The following is a 16,908-nucleotide window of genomic DNA, read 5'->3' as shown; positions in this document are numbered from 1 at the left end:
TGGCCACCAATTATGCTTGCCATCATGTTATCCTTAGCTTTCAATTTCTCCTTACTTCCACAGCCATTTCTAATTCTATCTCGTTCCAACCTGCACCTCCTTAGTCTCTTTACTTCCCTGTTATAATGTCATATGTTATATGTCAAGAACTTTTGTTTGTTGCTTGTTGTTTAAAGGGGCCTAACATCTAGGTTACTGGCCAACTTTTGATGAGGATTGAATACATATACAATGAAAATGAATAAAGATCCGCAGTCTGTTTCCAGTCATTTGACCATGTCAAGAATGGAGTTAATGAAGCCCTCATCTAGCGGCAAGGATGAGAATCATGCTGGCTGCCGAAGCCTGTTGCACTCCTCTGGGGCAATGATTAATGACTGGCATATGAAATGATATTGGAGAGTTTTGCTGGAATGAAAGATGACAGAGAAAACTGGAGTACCCGGAGAAAAACCTGTCCCGCCTTCCAGCACAAATCTCATATCGAGTGACTGGGATATGAACCACAGAAGCCAGCAGTTAGAGGCCGGCACGCTGCCGCCTGAGGCACGGAGGCGACAGTTGAATACGTTCACAAACTAAATAGAAATTACACTGGTGCATATTTCATTCTTAGATAATGGCTTGTTGAATGTTGGAATACATAACATCCTGTAAAAAAATGTGTGCATGCAAAGTTGTCATTAAGAGGAGGATTTTTTTTTGAGGTTTGATGTTTTTGCCCTCATGATCTTCTGTCTTTAATAAAATGTATTTATAATGAAGGATATGTTTTATGGATATGACGTTGAAACAAAAATGCTATTGTCACAGTGGACAAGGAAATATTTGCCTAGACCATAAAAAACATAACAGGTCAGCTCAAACACAAAAGTGATTTTGACTTCCTTTTCTTTCTTACATTGGAGATGCTGTACACCATGAAGTCCTATTTAAAAGATTAACAGTGAGTCTTGAAATGTTCAAGAGAAAATGTCTGAATTATGAAGAAATAACTCGTGGAGCATATATGACTACCGTATACACAAGCTGACATGTCGCTACTGATTTGTGGATAAGTTGATAATATTTTGAACAGCTTTTGTATGTTTAAACTGTAATTATTTCAAGGTGAATAAGAAAAAAATATATTTTCATTTGTTGAAGAGTCCTGTGCAGGGTAATGTGGTGAGGTCACAATATTGATATATTTCATTTTTGTGTTGTTTTTAATCTTCTTTGCCTTCTCGTCACTGTGTTGGTTTGTCACTGCGTTTTTCTGTGTATATTTTTATTTGAGAAGAAGATGTGCATATGAAGCTACAAGGCTGATTGAAAGCGAGAAATTATGCTGGTGTGTTCATTCTTAGGTAATAAGGATGTTAACCCTTAACTATGGACATGGAGCCTGTGTGACAGTGGAAGAAAAATAATCTAGTCCTTTTCCTCCCTTACTCCTCTTGGGTTTGCTTGTTTAGAAGTACCTTCTTGGCTTAATCAGGTCTATCACCCATGTTAATCTTGCTGCTGTTGGTATAAGTGTGACCGTGGTACTGAGCTCGATAGCTGCAGTCGCTTAAGTGCGGCCAGTGTCCAGTATTCGGGAAATAGTGGGTTCGAACCCCACTGTCAGCAGCCCTGAAGATGGTTTTCCGTGGTTTCCCATTTTCAAACCAGGCAAATGCTGGGGCTGTACCTTAATTAATGCCATGGCCGCTTCCTTCCCACTCCTAGCCCCTTCCTGTCCCATTGTTGCCATAATACCTATCTGTGTCAGTGCGACGTAAAGCAACTAGCAAAAAAAAAAAGTGTGACTGCAATAATAAGCAGTTAGTGGTGCGAGTGACTATCCAAGTCTCAGGTTCCTTTTTTTTTCAGAGCTTGCAATTTGAACATGTCTGTTTGCCGTGATTTGAATTTACAAGCACAAAATAAAAAAGATTATTTGAATATTTGTTGGTTTAAAGAGAATAACTTTCAGTATTTATTGAGACCTCATGCTCCTGTCCACGTCAGTGTTACAAATAATCTATGCCCATTGTTAAGGGTCAAATGCTGGAATACATAACATCCTGTAAAAAAAAAAAAGTGCACTTGCAAAATCATCACTGTAAGGGGAGAGATATTTTTTAGGTTTGATATTATTGCTTTTACGCTCATAAATTCTTGAAAAAGTAAAAAGAATAGAGCAAGTTGTCTTCCAGTTTTTCTTTGTTTGAATTTTTGATGGTACAAATCTATAGTTGCTTTTAAACCATTTCTTTTTCTTCTAGTTGGCTCAAGTATGGGAGCTAATACAACCAACTATCGTAAAATGTCTTCCAGACAAGCACCAGCAAGCCAACGGTGACGTATGACACATTTCTGTACTCAGGTGAAACCTATGACCATATTGGTGGTAGTTTCAGAGCAGTGTGTATTGAAGAGCCTCAGTCTTCATCTTCCGGTATAAGTTGTCTTTCTTAAAGCCTTTAAATTTGTCTGAACAGCTTCATGATAGAAAAATAATAATAAATCACATTTTTCATAAGGTATTTTCACATCATAATTTTTCTGAAAAGTTTATTTTATATATATAAAATCTTATATACATACTTTTGATATAAACTCCTGAATCTTGCATATACTAAAATACAGTATTCTTTAATGTTGGTTTCCTTAATTGAGAAAATTCCTTTGACTGTTGTAATTGACAAATCTGTGTTAATGTGGTATAAATCGAATATCTATGAGCATTCTTTAATACTGCATTTGAAAATGAGTACCATTTGAAATTTTTATGCTTATTACTGGTATTCTTCTCCTGAAAGCAAAAACTTATACTCAGATTTCAAAAATATTCTTTAATACTCATATTGATGGTATTCTCAGAAAGTTCTTCAAAAAGCATTGTCAGTGCAGTCATCAAAGTAACTTTATGTAATAAACAAACTAATTTATGATAAATCTGATAATGAGTATTAATCTCTAGTTCTGAAATTATTGTAAGATTAGAATTTGTTTCATAGTTGTTTTGTTTCTGTAAAAGAATTGAAGGCATTGAGATAGTTTGCTATTTAACTGCCTTCAGCTTACTTCCTTATGGACTCTTCAGTCCATATCCTTGCATTCATAATTTTAAGTTCGTATTTTTCTGAAAAGACAAACATTCAAATGGATGTCAATGTTCTGTCTCTAATGCCTGTATGGTGTAGTATCTTCTCTTTATGTGTATGCAAGTAGTTTTAGTAGCTTCCGATGAAGACTGGACGAGATAAAACATCACCACCTTTGAATATTATATTATTTATGCTTCTGCTTTTTATTAAGTAGATTTGTCTGCAATCTCTTGAATGGATGTTTTCTGACGATGTGTGAACCATTCAACAGAGTCATAAACATATTCAAGATACATTTTTGCAGATTTAATTAAAAACCTGAACTGCACATATGTCTGAAATTTTAAGGAACCTGATGCATATGTAAAAAAATAATGGTTCAGAATTAATTAATTAATTAATTAATTAATTTATTTATTTATTTATTTATTTATTTATTTATTTATTTATTTATTTACAAGGCTCCCCCAAGTACTGAGGCTGCTGTGATGGACAGAGTATTCTAAAACACACTGGTGCATAAAATAAAAGACAGTTTTAAAATTAATTAAACCTACTGGCTTATTACAAAAAATCATCCTTATTAAAATATATATCAAAATGGTCATATGATAACTGAAATATTCATGTTTATTTATTTATTTATTTATGTCTTTATTAAGTGGCGAAGTTAGGGCTCTTGGCCCTCTCTTACACTTAACCACATACATTTTTTTTTATTTTTACAGTATTAATCTAAAGTATCATAGTAATTAATTACTGTTATTGAGATATGTATGTCAGAAAAGGAATTACAATAATACAATTAATTAAGGTTACTACTGATGAAAAATTATAGGATAAATAGAGAGTGGATAATAACAAAAATATATATATCAACTTATAACCTAAAGAATATACCTACAACTAGCTTAAAGAAAAACTTATTCAAATATAAGGCTAAAATAAAGTAACTAGTATGTTACGATCTGAGTGAACTAAAATCAATGTTACTATGTAGTCTATTTCTATGAACAGTCTGTAGCCTTAAATGAGAGTAGTATGAACATAAATGGGATAGCCTAAGAACTTAAATCTAGTACGTCATTTTTGGTTTCATTCACACGTCATTCACTCTTACATTCATTCGAGTCAACTGTATGTACTCTGGAGGAATTTATGGTAGGCTGTTTTAAATGTCCTAGACAAGCAAGACTTTTTAATATCATCCGGGATCGTATTCCATAACCTCGTAGCGGAGACCAGAAATGAATGGCTGTAGGTATTCGTTCGATGCGGTGCTATTTCAAGTAGTGATCCGGAGCGAGTGTTAATTTCATGGAACGAAGAAAGAAGCCTAAAATTGGACGACAGGTAGGTGGGGCTGTTTGAGGAAAGCAACTGATAGATAAGGGTCATTTGGTGCATTTTTCTACGGTCATTTAAACGTAGCCATCCCAACTTTTTGTAGTATGGTGTTATATGAGCATCATATCGGAGCTGGAAGGCATATCGAATGCAAGAGTTCTGTACACGTTGTAGCTTTGTTGCTTGTTCACAGGTTAGATCAGTCAATAAACTGTCACAGTAGTCAAAGATTGGAAATAGAAGTGTTTGTATGAGTTTTAATTTAAGGTCCAGTGAGAGAACATTTTTATGACGCTTCAAAGGATAAATAGATGCGTGTACTTTTCTGCACACATTGGTTATATGCTCATTCCAGGTCAGAGTCTCATTTAAGGTGACCCCGAGGTTTGTAACAATCTTGGAGTATGGCACTTCGGTATCATCAGTGGTAATTGGAGGAGGATTGTGATTACTATTTAGAGCACATAGTAATTTTTTGTGTCCAATTATTATGCTTTGGGTCTTTCGTGGGTTGATGAGTAAGGCGTTGTTCCTGGCGTACGTTGTGAGTCGTTGTAGGTCTGTATTCATATGCTGGATCGCTTCGTATATACTATCTACACTGGTATGGTAATATACCTGTAGGTCATCAGCATACAGAGCATACAGATGGTATTTACAGTGGACAAGTGGGGATGAAATATCATTGATATGCAGGCTGAATAATAAAGGTCCAAGCACAGATCCTTGAGGCACGCCAGATAATCTGATAGCCCATTTGGACGTAACATCGTTTACTGAGACACACTGACGACGATTTGTGAGGTAGGAGATAAAGAAATTGAGTGCATTCCGGTCAACGCCAAGGATGCGCAATTTTGAAAGGAGTAGTTTTATGTTGGCTGTATCAAATGCACTGCTAAAGTCAAAGAGCGTGAGTACCGTCACCTGTCGCTTATCCATAACAAGCCTGATATAATCTGTTACCCGAAGGAGTGCTGTCGTCGTACTGTGGCCCTTCCTGAAGCCAGATTGCATCGGGTCTAGTAGTGAATGATTTGTGAGATATTCAGTTAGTTGCTCGTGAATAAGTCGTTCAAGGGCTTCCACAAGCGGAGGGAGTATTGATATAGGGCGGTAGTGTGATGGATAATTTGATGTGGTGTTCTTTAATACTGGAATCACTAGAGCATCCTTCCAAATGTCTGGAAAAGTTCCTGAGTTTATACAGTAATTGAAGATATGAGTCATGATCTGTAATACTGCGCTGATGACATTTTTTATGAAGCCTATTGGAATATGATCTGCTCCTTTCGCTTGAGATTTAATGGAATTTAAGACTCGTTTTACTTCGTTTATATTGACAGTTCGCAATGAGAATGTTGGTTCAATATTCAAGTAATTGCCATCTTCGTGCAACGGGATTCCGGATTGGGGTCGAGTTTCTTTGATTTGATTACCAGTGAAATGAGAGTTAAGTATGTCCCACGATATTGTTGGTATATGAGGTTCTTTAATTTTTCCTATTCCTATTGAACGTAACTGATTCCACGCATTAACAGTATTGAGATTTTTTGTTTGATTTCTGATATATTTAAATTTACTGTTTCTAATTAATTGTTTCGTTTTGTTCCGTAGACGACAGTATTGTCCGAAATCCGTTTGCTCTTTTGTTGCTCTGTACCGGCGAAACAAAGCATCACGGTGGGCCATTGTTGCTTTTATCTCAGTGTTTAACCATGGAGCAGGAGGGCGAGTAATCCTTGCCTGCAGAACGGGAGCATGCTTGTCATAGAGTCCTAACAATAAGGAGTTAAATCGTTGTACTTTCAAATTTACGTCGTGGAATTGATGTATGTCGTCCCAAGGTAAATTATATGCGTCATATTGTAGTAAAGTCTATATTTTTCATGTGTCTGTAGTTTACATACTTAGCTTTACACTTCGGCACCCGCAGTGAGTAGCACAGATAGATAAGTTCGTGTGTAGAGATACCGGGGACAGAGATTTGTCCGTGCTTGACAGCCTTATGGGGATTATTTGTCACTAAGTAGTCAATTAGGGTGTGGGTTGAGCCGTTACGTGTATGTACGTGGTTAGTTGCGTCTAACGGTAAGATGGTCATGTCCATTGACATGAACAACCTGCGAATTCGGTCCTAGTCACTAGTCTGGGTCAGGAGATTTATGTTAAAATCACCGAGGATTATGATGTGTTCGTAGCCTGGTATAAGTTTCAGCAGATCCGCTTCAAGTGCGTCTATATTACTTACCTTGGGTGGCTTATATACTACTACTATTAACAATTTCTGGTTGTTGACAATCGCCTCAAGGAACATATATTCAGTATGCGGAGTGACATTGGGGGAAGATTCACAGATTATTTTGCTCTTAATGTCGTCTCTACAGTACACTGAAACACCACCGCCTCGTTTACCTGCGCGGTCATTCCTGAATAAAGTATACCCATCAATTTTTACAAGTGCTGAACTGATACTGTTAGTCAACCAACTTTCACTCAGGTCGATTAAATGCATATTTGTATCAGTAATTATAGAACGGACTTCGTCAAAGTGACTTAAAAGTGATAAACAGTTAATGTGGCAACATCGGAGGGTTCCAGGAAACTGCGCCAAGGCACGTTTCAATAGGATTCCTGTGGGCTCAGGTTGGGGTAGGGGAGCTACTGGTGATTGTGAAAGAGGGTTGTCATTGTCTTGGAATACGTCCGGGTCAATGGCATGCAGGAATTCCTCACCTGCTACAAGCACAGGCTCATTAGTCTTAGCCATTATCATGCATAACTCAAGAAACACTTACCGAGAATTTCCCAGGTACATTCGCTGACTCAATTCGCACACACTCAGACACACACACAAATATGAACACATGGAAACTACTGAACATTTTAAGACTTAAACCTTAATTCACTGTTACTCCTGCTGAGTTTAGAGTTCTGTTCAAGTCACCTACAGTACTAATATATTCTTTCTTTCCATTATTTAGTAACACTACTATGCGTCCTTCGACTGTCCATACCCGCTTATGCCCTAGGATATCCCTAGCTATGTTTAGAATCTGTTTCCGGATACTTGAGACATACTCGTAAGCGATTCAGTTATTAGAAATTTAGATCCTTTGAGAAGATTTTTAACTCTCCAAACCCGGTTACGATCTTGAAACCTAAGGAACTTCACGATGATCGGTCGTCTTCCCGTCACTACAGCTTCAGCTGTTGTAAGTTTCCGCTCACCAAGCCTGTGGCAGCGGTCAATGTCTCCTAGTGAGATGTCCCAGTCTATACAAGTGGTTCCCGAGGATGGTTATAGAACCCTTCATTGTGTTGATTACAACGTCCTTTATTAGGCTCTTAGCTGTAAGTCCAGTACATATTGTAATAGGCATTGAATTTGGAGGCATTTTGCCCAAAAATGAACTTATGATGTCATTTGCTATAAGAATGTTTGTCATTCATTTTCGTACAGCATTAGAAAACAAGCTAAATTACTTGTATATGAAATTGAAACAGAAAGTAGTGAAAAATGCAAGAGAACATGAACATTGGGGAGTCTCTTATTTGTATATTGTTGATGGAAGAAAAAGCTGAAGATTATGCTGCTTGTCAAATTTTTTATAGTAACAAATATCTAGTGTTCATATAAATCGGTAGTGAAGAAGATACATGATCACAGTTTTTCCCATTGGCTGGGCTGAGTGGCTTTCTGAGCCTAAGTTGGCAGGTTCGATCCCAGCTCGGTCCAGTGGTATTTGGAGATGGTCAAAGACACTAGTCTCGTGTTGATAGATTTACTGACATGTAAAACATCTCATACAGGACAAATTTCCGGCACCTCTGCATCTCGAAAAACTGTAAAAAGTGGTTAGTGGGAGGTAAAATCAACATTATTATTATTATTATTATTATTATTATTATTATTGAATTTTTCCTGTAAAAAAGACAAGGTATTGTGAAGTAGAGAACAAAATTATTGATTTTGTAGTGTTTGTTTAATATGTAGTAGATTTGCAATGAATAACTTACTGAAGTAATTATGATAATAGCAAGAAGTTTTATTTAGTCTTTTTGCCCATAGTAAAACACTCTAAATTTGATTGCATGCTAGGCACTAGCAAATTTATGTATAAAACAGCTCTATGGTTAAAAAAACTAAAAAAACAACCAAAAATATTATGTAGGATAAATAATTTTTTTGGCCTCTGACTTGTGATAGTACATAGTCCTTATTTAATAAGAATCTGTCACTGTTAATCATTAAATCCCTGATACTGTATATAAGTGACGTAATGCTTGTGCAATATTTGTTTTTATCTGATAACAGCCTGACTTTATATCATTACTGTGATATATTCTTAATTTCAAGTCTGATAGGAAGAATGTTCCAAACATAATATTAAATGGATAAATTTTAGAATGAACAGAACGCGTTTAAAACTGAGTGGACTTTCAAAAACATTTTATTGAATCTTACAGTATGTTAAATCTTTGATGAATTTTACAAAGCAGGATTTATAGAGGTTGTTCAAGACCTAAGCTGGAATGGTTTGATATTAGTTTGTAAAATGTTATTGTGCATTTATTACTTTTAAGGAGTGAATATATCCTCAGGTCTACTTCATTTATTAATATATTGTATTTATCCTGTAGTTTTGAAACATAGTGAAAGGAAGAGTGGTATGAAGTTATCGTAATAGCAAATTAGTCTCTGTTTCCTTTGGTATCAGTTTTACTTACTTCTGAAATGTTATTGCTTGAATGACTTGTATTGATTGAATATTTATTATAGTGTGACATGGTTAGATCTAAAATTAGGTTTATTTGTTATTATGTTAATATTTTATAAATTGTTATAAAATATATAGAGATATGGTTAGAAAATAAACTTCACAAACTTTGTGAAAACATTTATTTAAAACAACAAACACTATACATTTGCTAATTTCAGGACAACTTTCTGGAGTATAAAGCGCTATGAGCTGTCTGCCATTGTGCCACATTTTATAATGGGGTATATATACGAAGGACACAGTTGAAGGGGCTAAGACACAATTTTAAAATTTTCAGTTAATGGTGTTTCAAAAGTTAAAACTCTTTTTACTGAATTTATTTTCTAAATTATAATATTTACTACTGTCTACAATTCTTAAACCATTTTAATGTACTGTATACCTGGTTTCAAACAAACATTCTATGTTTGGAAACATAAGCTTTGCATTCCTAATTACACCACAAAAGGGGAAAAGGTATGTGATCTGGCGGGGGAGCCCAATCCATTATTTAACAGATTTTCATTTAAAGACATTGATGTACTGTATTATGGTATATAATATGGAAATGATAGTTACTCTGAATGAACAACGAGATCAGAAAATAGTTAACACATTTTCAGAATTTAAAGAGAAACTAATAGTAATCAACACCTGATTTTACCAACATCTTCATGCACAGTACTTGAAGGGATCATTAGTAAAAATTGGGCTTCTGTTCATTCTTTAAAGAATCAAATCGTCATACTTTGCCTTAAATATTAAGACATAACCAGAAAGAAATAGAAATTCAACCATAACTCATTTTGCTCATCTCTGTGTAACATTATTTTCTATTGGCAGATGCAGGGGGAATCAAATTGCAAATTTAACTTGCTAGTAGAGTAACTGTGTCTGCATGAAGAAGAATTGTTCCTCAGCAAGCTGCTTCTAGGTTGTGCAAATCATTTTCACACCAGTCCATTCCCCATTGTATGTGCGACAGAACTTAATTCCTCTGTCATTTTTGTCCAAAATTCATTGGTAGGGATTATAAATATAATTATGCAATAATGAACAAATGTTGTCCGTGCCTCTTTCTTTCCTTCAACTTCTGTGTAGAGATAAAACTGACTTTGACCACAGGTAGTGTATGGCTATTGGATACCTAAAAAGACAGCTGTCTCTTGTAACATGCATCATTAGTTGGTATGTTAGGGATAGACAGATTTCTACCAAAATCAATACAATGTATCTGTGCATCTTGTTTTCTGGCATAGAAAGTGTCAGCTCTTGTAAGATGGGCTCTATTTCCAACTAAAAGTTCATTAGACATTTGTGCAGCATGAGCTAAGTCCCCACAGTTTGCTTTCTCTTCTTCTAGAAGACCTTTGCTTTGCATTCATTGCAGTTGGAACAAGTGTCCATTTGTTTGTAACCAAAACTGATATTGAATTCGTTGTTGAATACTGAGTGGCAATCAAAGCTGAATTGAAGGGGACTTAGTTTTAAACATTTGATACATTCTCTTGCTTGGAAAAAATTTTGACTGTTAGAATGTTAGTCAGCTGTGTAGGCGAGGTGGTGGCATACAATTTCTAATCACTAGATCATATGCCAAAAGCATGGATTCAATTCTAAACCTGTCTGCAATATTCGTATGAAATGAGGACATACATTGTTGCTGATAGTGATTTGTCCATTGGATGGGGGTTTTAAGCCTTGAGCAGATCCCTTAGTATTAAGTGACAGCAGAAGGCTATGTGCTGACACTGGGTTTCAGCCCCACCCTACATCATCATCATCATCATCATCATCATCATCATCATCTCACATCCAGATGTGAGTGTCAAATAGAAAGACCTGTATCAGGTGGGCTGAAGATGTCCTTAGATGCTGCTGGCACTAAAAGCCATATGCTAAATAAAATACTTTCTTGATGCCTTAAATCATATGGGTGACTTTTTATCTGTTGGGACACAGATGAAATGAAGTCTTTAGATGGGCTTGGAATGCTCTGTTTTAATAGCCACTCTTCTGTGTTACCAGCTGGAGGGCCTGCCAGGAAGAAATGATTGTGGAAGAACTGCTGTCACCATATTCCAATTTCCAATTTCTTTGAAATCATTTAGGAAAAGGCTAGGAAAGCAACAGATAAGGAATCTGCCACCTGGGCAACTGCCCTAAATGCAGATCAGTATTGATTGATTGATTGATTGATTGATTGATTGATTGATTGATTGATTGATTGATTGATTGATTGATTCAACACTCAGTGCTATATCTTCTCCGTAGCAGGTCAGACTTCATTACAGAAAAAGTCACTGTGTTTAAGTTTTTTGCTGGACTGCTTCTTTGACTTTTTAAATTCATAAGAGGCCTAATTTTCTTGAGGAGTTACCACTGAAATTAACTTCTTTATATTAGCTCTTTTCATTCTGGGTACTTATATGGCACCTTGCTTTGTGATTGTGTATTTGTTTTGGAATTACATTTTAAAATAATTACCATTAATCAAGGTCAACAGTGTTGTCATACCTTTGCTAATACAGTATGTAAAGGGTTTCATTTTGTGGTTTTTCTGGTAACAAGGTAGGAAGTTTAAATTAAGGGCTAGATCTTACTGATATTTAAGTTGCAAGCTAAAGGTTACAACTCTTATGAAAGAGATGTTGAACTCTACTCTATGTATAACATTGAATTTGTCATATATATCAATTGAACCTGGTGTTTATTTGTATTTTAGGACTGTAATGACATTTAAAGAAAGGGGTAACTGCATGTTATTACACAAAAATTGGATGAATACTCCTAAATATAAAGGGATGAGCACATGAAGATATAAAAACATAAGTCATAAATATTCCCGTAGGTCAATGATCTAGTCCCTTTAAACAACAAATAACAACAATATTCCTTCCTCTACAAAAGGGACTGCTTCATGTTGTTACTGTTAATTGTAATCCTTGAAGTAAACATTCCAAGACATTGTTTATTTAGTGAGGATGTATACATTGAATTTTTAATTTGATTGCACCATATCTCAGTTGGTTACATAGACCTCTTCATTCTTGCATATAACTGAGAAATTATTCTAGATGTTATATCTATCAGTTAGATGAAGAGCAGCGACTTACTAGCACACATTGATAGAACACATGCACAAAAGAAACACACCAAAGTCCAAACATTTGGCTGCAATTTTCTATCCTGGTAGATTGTTGTTCTTCATCTGTTTCCTATGCATATGCCATATATCTCACATTTTCCTCTGAAAATTTGAGTTTGAAAATTAGGGTTGCAAGACATGTGCGGGAATCAGGAAATCAAACTTGATGAAAACTATTAAGCATCTCATTTTCAGATAACATCTATACATCTAATTACATTCTGTAACTTATTTAATATTTAAAAAATTTCTGAATATTCTTGTCACATTTCTTCCATTCTCAGCCAAACATGTGGCATGATTTCCATATTTCTCTGCAAATTCAATCACTCGAAGTTTAAAATATGCCATGAAACTTGAATGTTTTCCCTTAACTCACTGCCAAGCTAAGTCATGCTGAAAAGCAGATTATTATGAATATAGACAGTCAAACAATGCAATATTCCATCTACTTCGTCAGGATAGGAAATACCCGAAGATTATATAATTACCTGCCTTTCATCCGAACAAAGGGATACTGCTAGATTTTGGACTGTGCGTGAGCATGTATCTCACAGTGTGTATTCTTGTCACATTTTGATTGACACCTGAAGACCAAACTGTGGGAGATATATGCAGATACTTTCTCCCTTAATTCCATAACAAAAATTGGAGTGCGCATGATACAAGCAATGGCAAGATATTCATGAGTAAATAAGATACAATTTTCTCTTTTAAGCGTTCTTACCTAAGCACCTATTCTAGATATCTGTGACTTAGTCAGTTATTATGAAATGGGCTGTACTAGTATTATGTAAATGTTACAGTGGAACCTCTATTCTTGGCTAAATGTCACATAAATGAAATGTGTATTAGTATAATCTTACAAACCAAACCAAACCAAACCAAACCAAACCAAACTACATTCAAAATGGGCCTTCACCTATCAAGCGACCGCTGCTCAGCACGAAGACCTGCAGATTACGAGGTGATGCTTGGTCAATGTGGCAAATCCTTTCAGCTGTAATTTTTGGCTCCCTAGACTGGGGTCGCCATCTCACCATTAGATAGCTCCTCAATGAAAGGTAATAACGTAGGCTGAGTGGACCTGGAACCAGCCCTTATATCCAGTAAAAGTGCTCGACCTGGCCGGGAATCGAACCTGGGCTCTCTGGCTGAGAGGCAGGCAAGTTAGACAGCTGGCCCGTCCTTAAACACTAATTACCGGTAGCGAGTTAAAAATCTCTATACTTTACATTGTTTTACCGGGGAAACTTCGTCAGTTTCCCATGAAAACTTTTTTCAGTTCAGCAACTTGGATCAGCCAAACTCTTCGAAAAATCAAATACCCGTAACGCCAAGCCAAACAACAATCGACCACAAGTAGTTTTTAATTCTCTAACCTAATAAAGTAAAGCACATTAGATATAAAAGTGGCCTACATAATGGCGAAATCCCTTCTTTTTGAAATATCCCATTGTAATTTAGTCACCAGTATACTGTTTCTAGAAATCTTGTACCACGTAAATTAGGCCAAAACCAACTAAATATTGTTATATTGAACTCGAGAATATGGTTTTGAATGTAAGTATCGATTCTCAAAAGTTCCCCACTGAATTATATTCAATTCTGGCAGTCACTAAATCACAATCAAATTGGAAAGAGAAACAATATCATCAGAAATTACTGTTATTTGTGACCTTGAACTCAGCTGGAAAGTGCACTCGCTGCATAAGTCAGTGCTAGTGGGAAATGATACAAACTTTCTAAATGCAACGTTGCGCAAATAAAACGACGGCGGTTTTTTGACACTTTAACACAAAAATGTAACATTCCCAGTCTTATATTAGGACCAAAACACTAATAGGCAATCCCACGACCTCCCATTCCTTTATGTATGAAAGGTGCAACATCTGTTCCTGTGTTGATAACATAATTGTATACGATAATATTAAAATACACTAGATTTGTGTTAAGGAGCAGTTTCGATGATTGCCTGAAAGCCCAGTGATTATACAACGCCCTGAAGCAAGTGCAGAAAACCTGTTCGGCTATAAAAAAAATAAAAAAATAAAAAAACATCTAATCCTGGACATACCGGTAATGTAGACATTCTGCAAGTATGAATATTTGACGAAACTCATTCAGTCTTCAAGTAGAGCTGTTGAAATGCACTCTGTCTCCTTCCAATTGTTGTGTCCACTCTCTGCTTTATGATTTCCGAGGATGCTGTAAACAATATCACCCGAGTGCGATGCTAAGATGGTCCTTATGAATGTTCACCGCTGATCGCTTTTCCGGTACAGTACTTGTTCTGATTATTGCAATGATGCGACGTTAACACCAAGATCCATAGGTGGGCCATAGCTTCCTCTCGTGAGATACAGTTTCTTGAAAAACGCTTTATCGAGGATTTAGCGTTGATGGGACTGAAATTTCTGGATGGTTGATCCGGGAAATTGTTTCTCCGAAGAATGATTAAAACAGGATTTTTACAAAATGATTTAATTAGGATGCTCGCGGGACCACGTAATCTGAACTAATAATCCGGGAAAACGTAGTTTCCGGGAACGGATAATCGAGGTTTCACTGTAATAATATGCAAGCCCATCTTTGAAGTTATGTGAATGAATTTACACTCCACAGTGGAGTTAGAAATATACACCATCCCAGATCCCTTCACACTAAGGTAAATGTTGGGATATTATATATTACAAGTTGAAGGGCACCTATCCCAGTTCTCAGCACATGTATGATTTATTTAAGCCATCACAGACTCTGCAATAACACAGCACTTTCTAAACATACTGCAACATTGGCCTTGTAAACACAGAGGTTTTACTCAACAGCAGCAGAGTAATCAAATGATATGAGGATTGGAAAGGAACAAAGATGTATCAAATCAGAAAAGAGAGAGAAAGGGAAGGAGAAACAAGATAGGCTCTCTCCTCATCAATCCTGCTGAATACATCAGGCTAAGAGTAGAACATTGAAGGATGCCAGCAGAGGTTCCCCATGTAGTGCCACACAGTTTGTTAATGATGATGATCTTTGTTTTTAGTTTGCCAACTAGATGTTTCAGATGCTGTTTATAAGACAGAGTTCTGTTTAGAGTTATTCCCTGGTACTTCATGGTCTGATTATTATGAAGAAGGTTTCCATGAAAGTGTACTTCTAAGTTCTTGTTTGCAAGTCGGTTGTTTGTCATTGCAGAAATAATCACCTAGATGGAAGAGGTCTTCTGATAGGTACTCTTCAGTTTGTTCTATTGACTTGTGTCCAATTGCCAAAGCAAGGTCATAAGCACACAAACTTGTGCGATTTTATTTCAAGCAAGTCTAATGTATACAAATTGAATAAAGGGGTGGCAAGAACTGAACCTTGTGGAAGGCCATTATACCGTTTTCTTTGTCTGCTGATGTCATTGCAAAGCACAACTTGGAATATCCTCTTCCTTAGCATGTTATTTACAAGATTGACAATTGTTTTGCTCTGAAGTATGTAAAGAACTTCGTAGATTAGTCTTTGTCTCCTATGCAAATGTAAGGTCCACAAATACTGCAGAGGTTTTTAAGCCTTTCTGGAAACCCGCTTCAGTATAGGTAGTCAGGGCTACGCTGAGGTCCAAAGCCACCTTGTTTCATGGGGACTTGTTCAAGAATTTTAGGTCCAATTCTGTTATACAGAAGCCTTTCCAGGAGTTCGTATCATACACTTGACAGTCCAATTGGGCGGTAACTTTCTGGCCTGTTGCTGGGCCCTGGTTTCAGGATGACAATGATCTTGGCTCTTTTGAATTCAGATGGAAGTTTACCTGTGACGAGGATCTGGGTGAAAAACCGTGCCAGCCAACTTCTAGTGTTCTTCCCACAGTGGAGTAAAATTTCTGGATGAATACCATCGAATACAGGAGGGCAGTGTATAAATGTGGAGAATGTCCCTTTGTGCTTTCATGTTTGTCCTTTTCTTCACTTCTGTTGTACCCTCTTCTCATACTGGCCTTGCCATGAACATACCATCAGCATCTATATTAGCAGTTGCAAAACTGGAAACACTTTATTCAGATGAATTGAAATACAGTATCAAAATTTCGTTGGATTGACGCTTAATGTGATCACCAGATAACGTTGTATGGCATGTTATTTTCCCATCATAAGAACTTCACTGACCTTATAGAAGTTTGAAGCTACAACCTGGCTACAAGAGGATAACTCATTAACCACTTCATCCCAGATAATGGATTGTTACTAGTTGAACATATTAAGGTTATTATTTTCATTCCTAAGTAGACATATGTGTATTAAACAGAGTAGCAAAATTAATAAGCCTGACAATGATACTCATCGTTAAAGTTGCTTTCAAGGAACATGTTAAAATATGGATAAAATCTTGGCCAATTATATTACATATACTGTATATGTATATATTTGTTTTATCTCTAGCTGTTTGAATCATCATTGACATACATCACCATTTTTTTTCCCATGTCCTATTTAATATTCCTCATTAGGTTTTCTACTTAAAAACCAGGCTCTTTTATCCTGGTATGAATAATCACATTTGAAATTATGTGGTTGGTTCAGTATTAATACTG

At 36.2% G+C, this 16,908-nt stretch overlaps 1 protein-coding gene across 1 annotated transcript in view; it reads left to right on the top strand.

Annotated features, from left to right (window-relative positions):
* The window catches only part of Csas (CMP-sialic acid synthase), a 217,101-nt gene extending 214,588 nt beyond the window's left edge, over positions 1–2,513 (top strand). Inside the window, exon 14 of the mRNA XM_067149118.2 lies at positions 2,253–2,513. Within this exon, the coding sequence (XP_067005219.2) occupies positions 2,253–2,336 (84 nt within the window). The 3' untranslated portion in view covers positions 2,337–2,513. The remainder of the gene's footprint in view (positions 1–2,252) is intronic.
* The last annotated feature ends 14,395 nt before the right edge of the window (positions 2,514–16,908 follow it).

This window comes from Anabrus simplex, chromosome 6, assembly GCF_040414725.1.
Source record: "Anabrus simplex isolate iqAnaSimp1 chromosome 6, ASM4041472v1, whole genome shotgun sequence".
NCBI classification, from domain to species: domain Eukaryota; kingdom Metazoa; phylum Arthropoda; class Insecta; order Orthoptera; family Tettigoniidae; genus Anabrus; species Anabrus simplex.
Note: the sequence above shows the minus strand (reverse complement) of the source record. Positions and strands in the feature narration are given on the sequence as shown.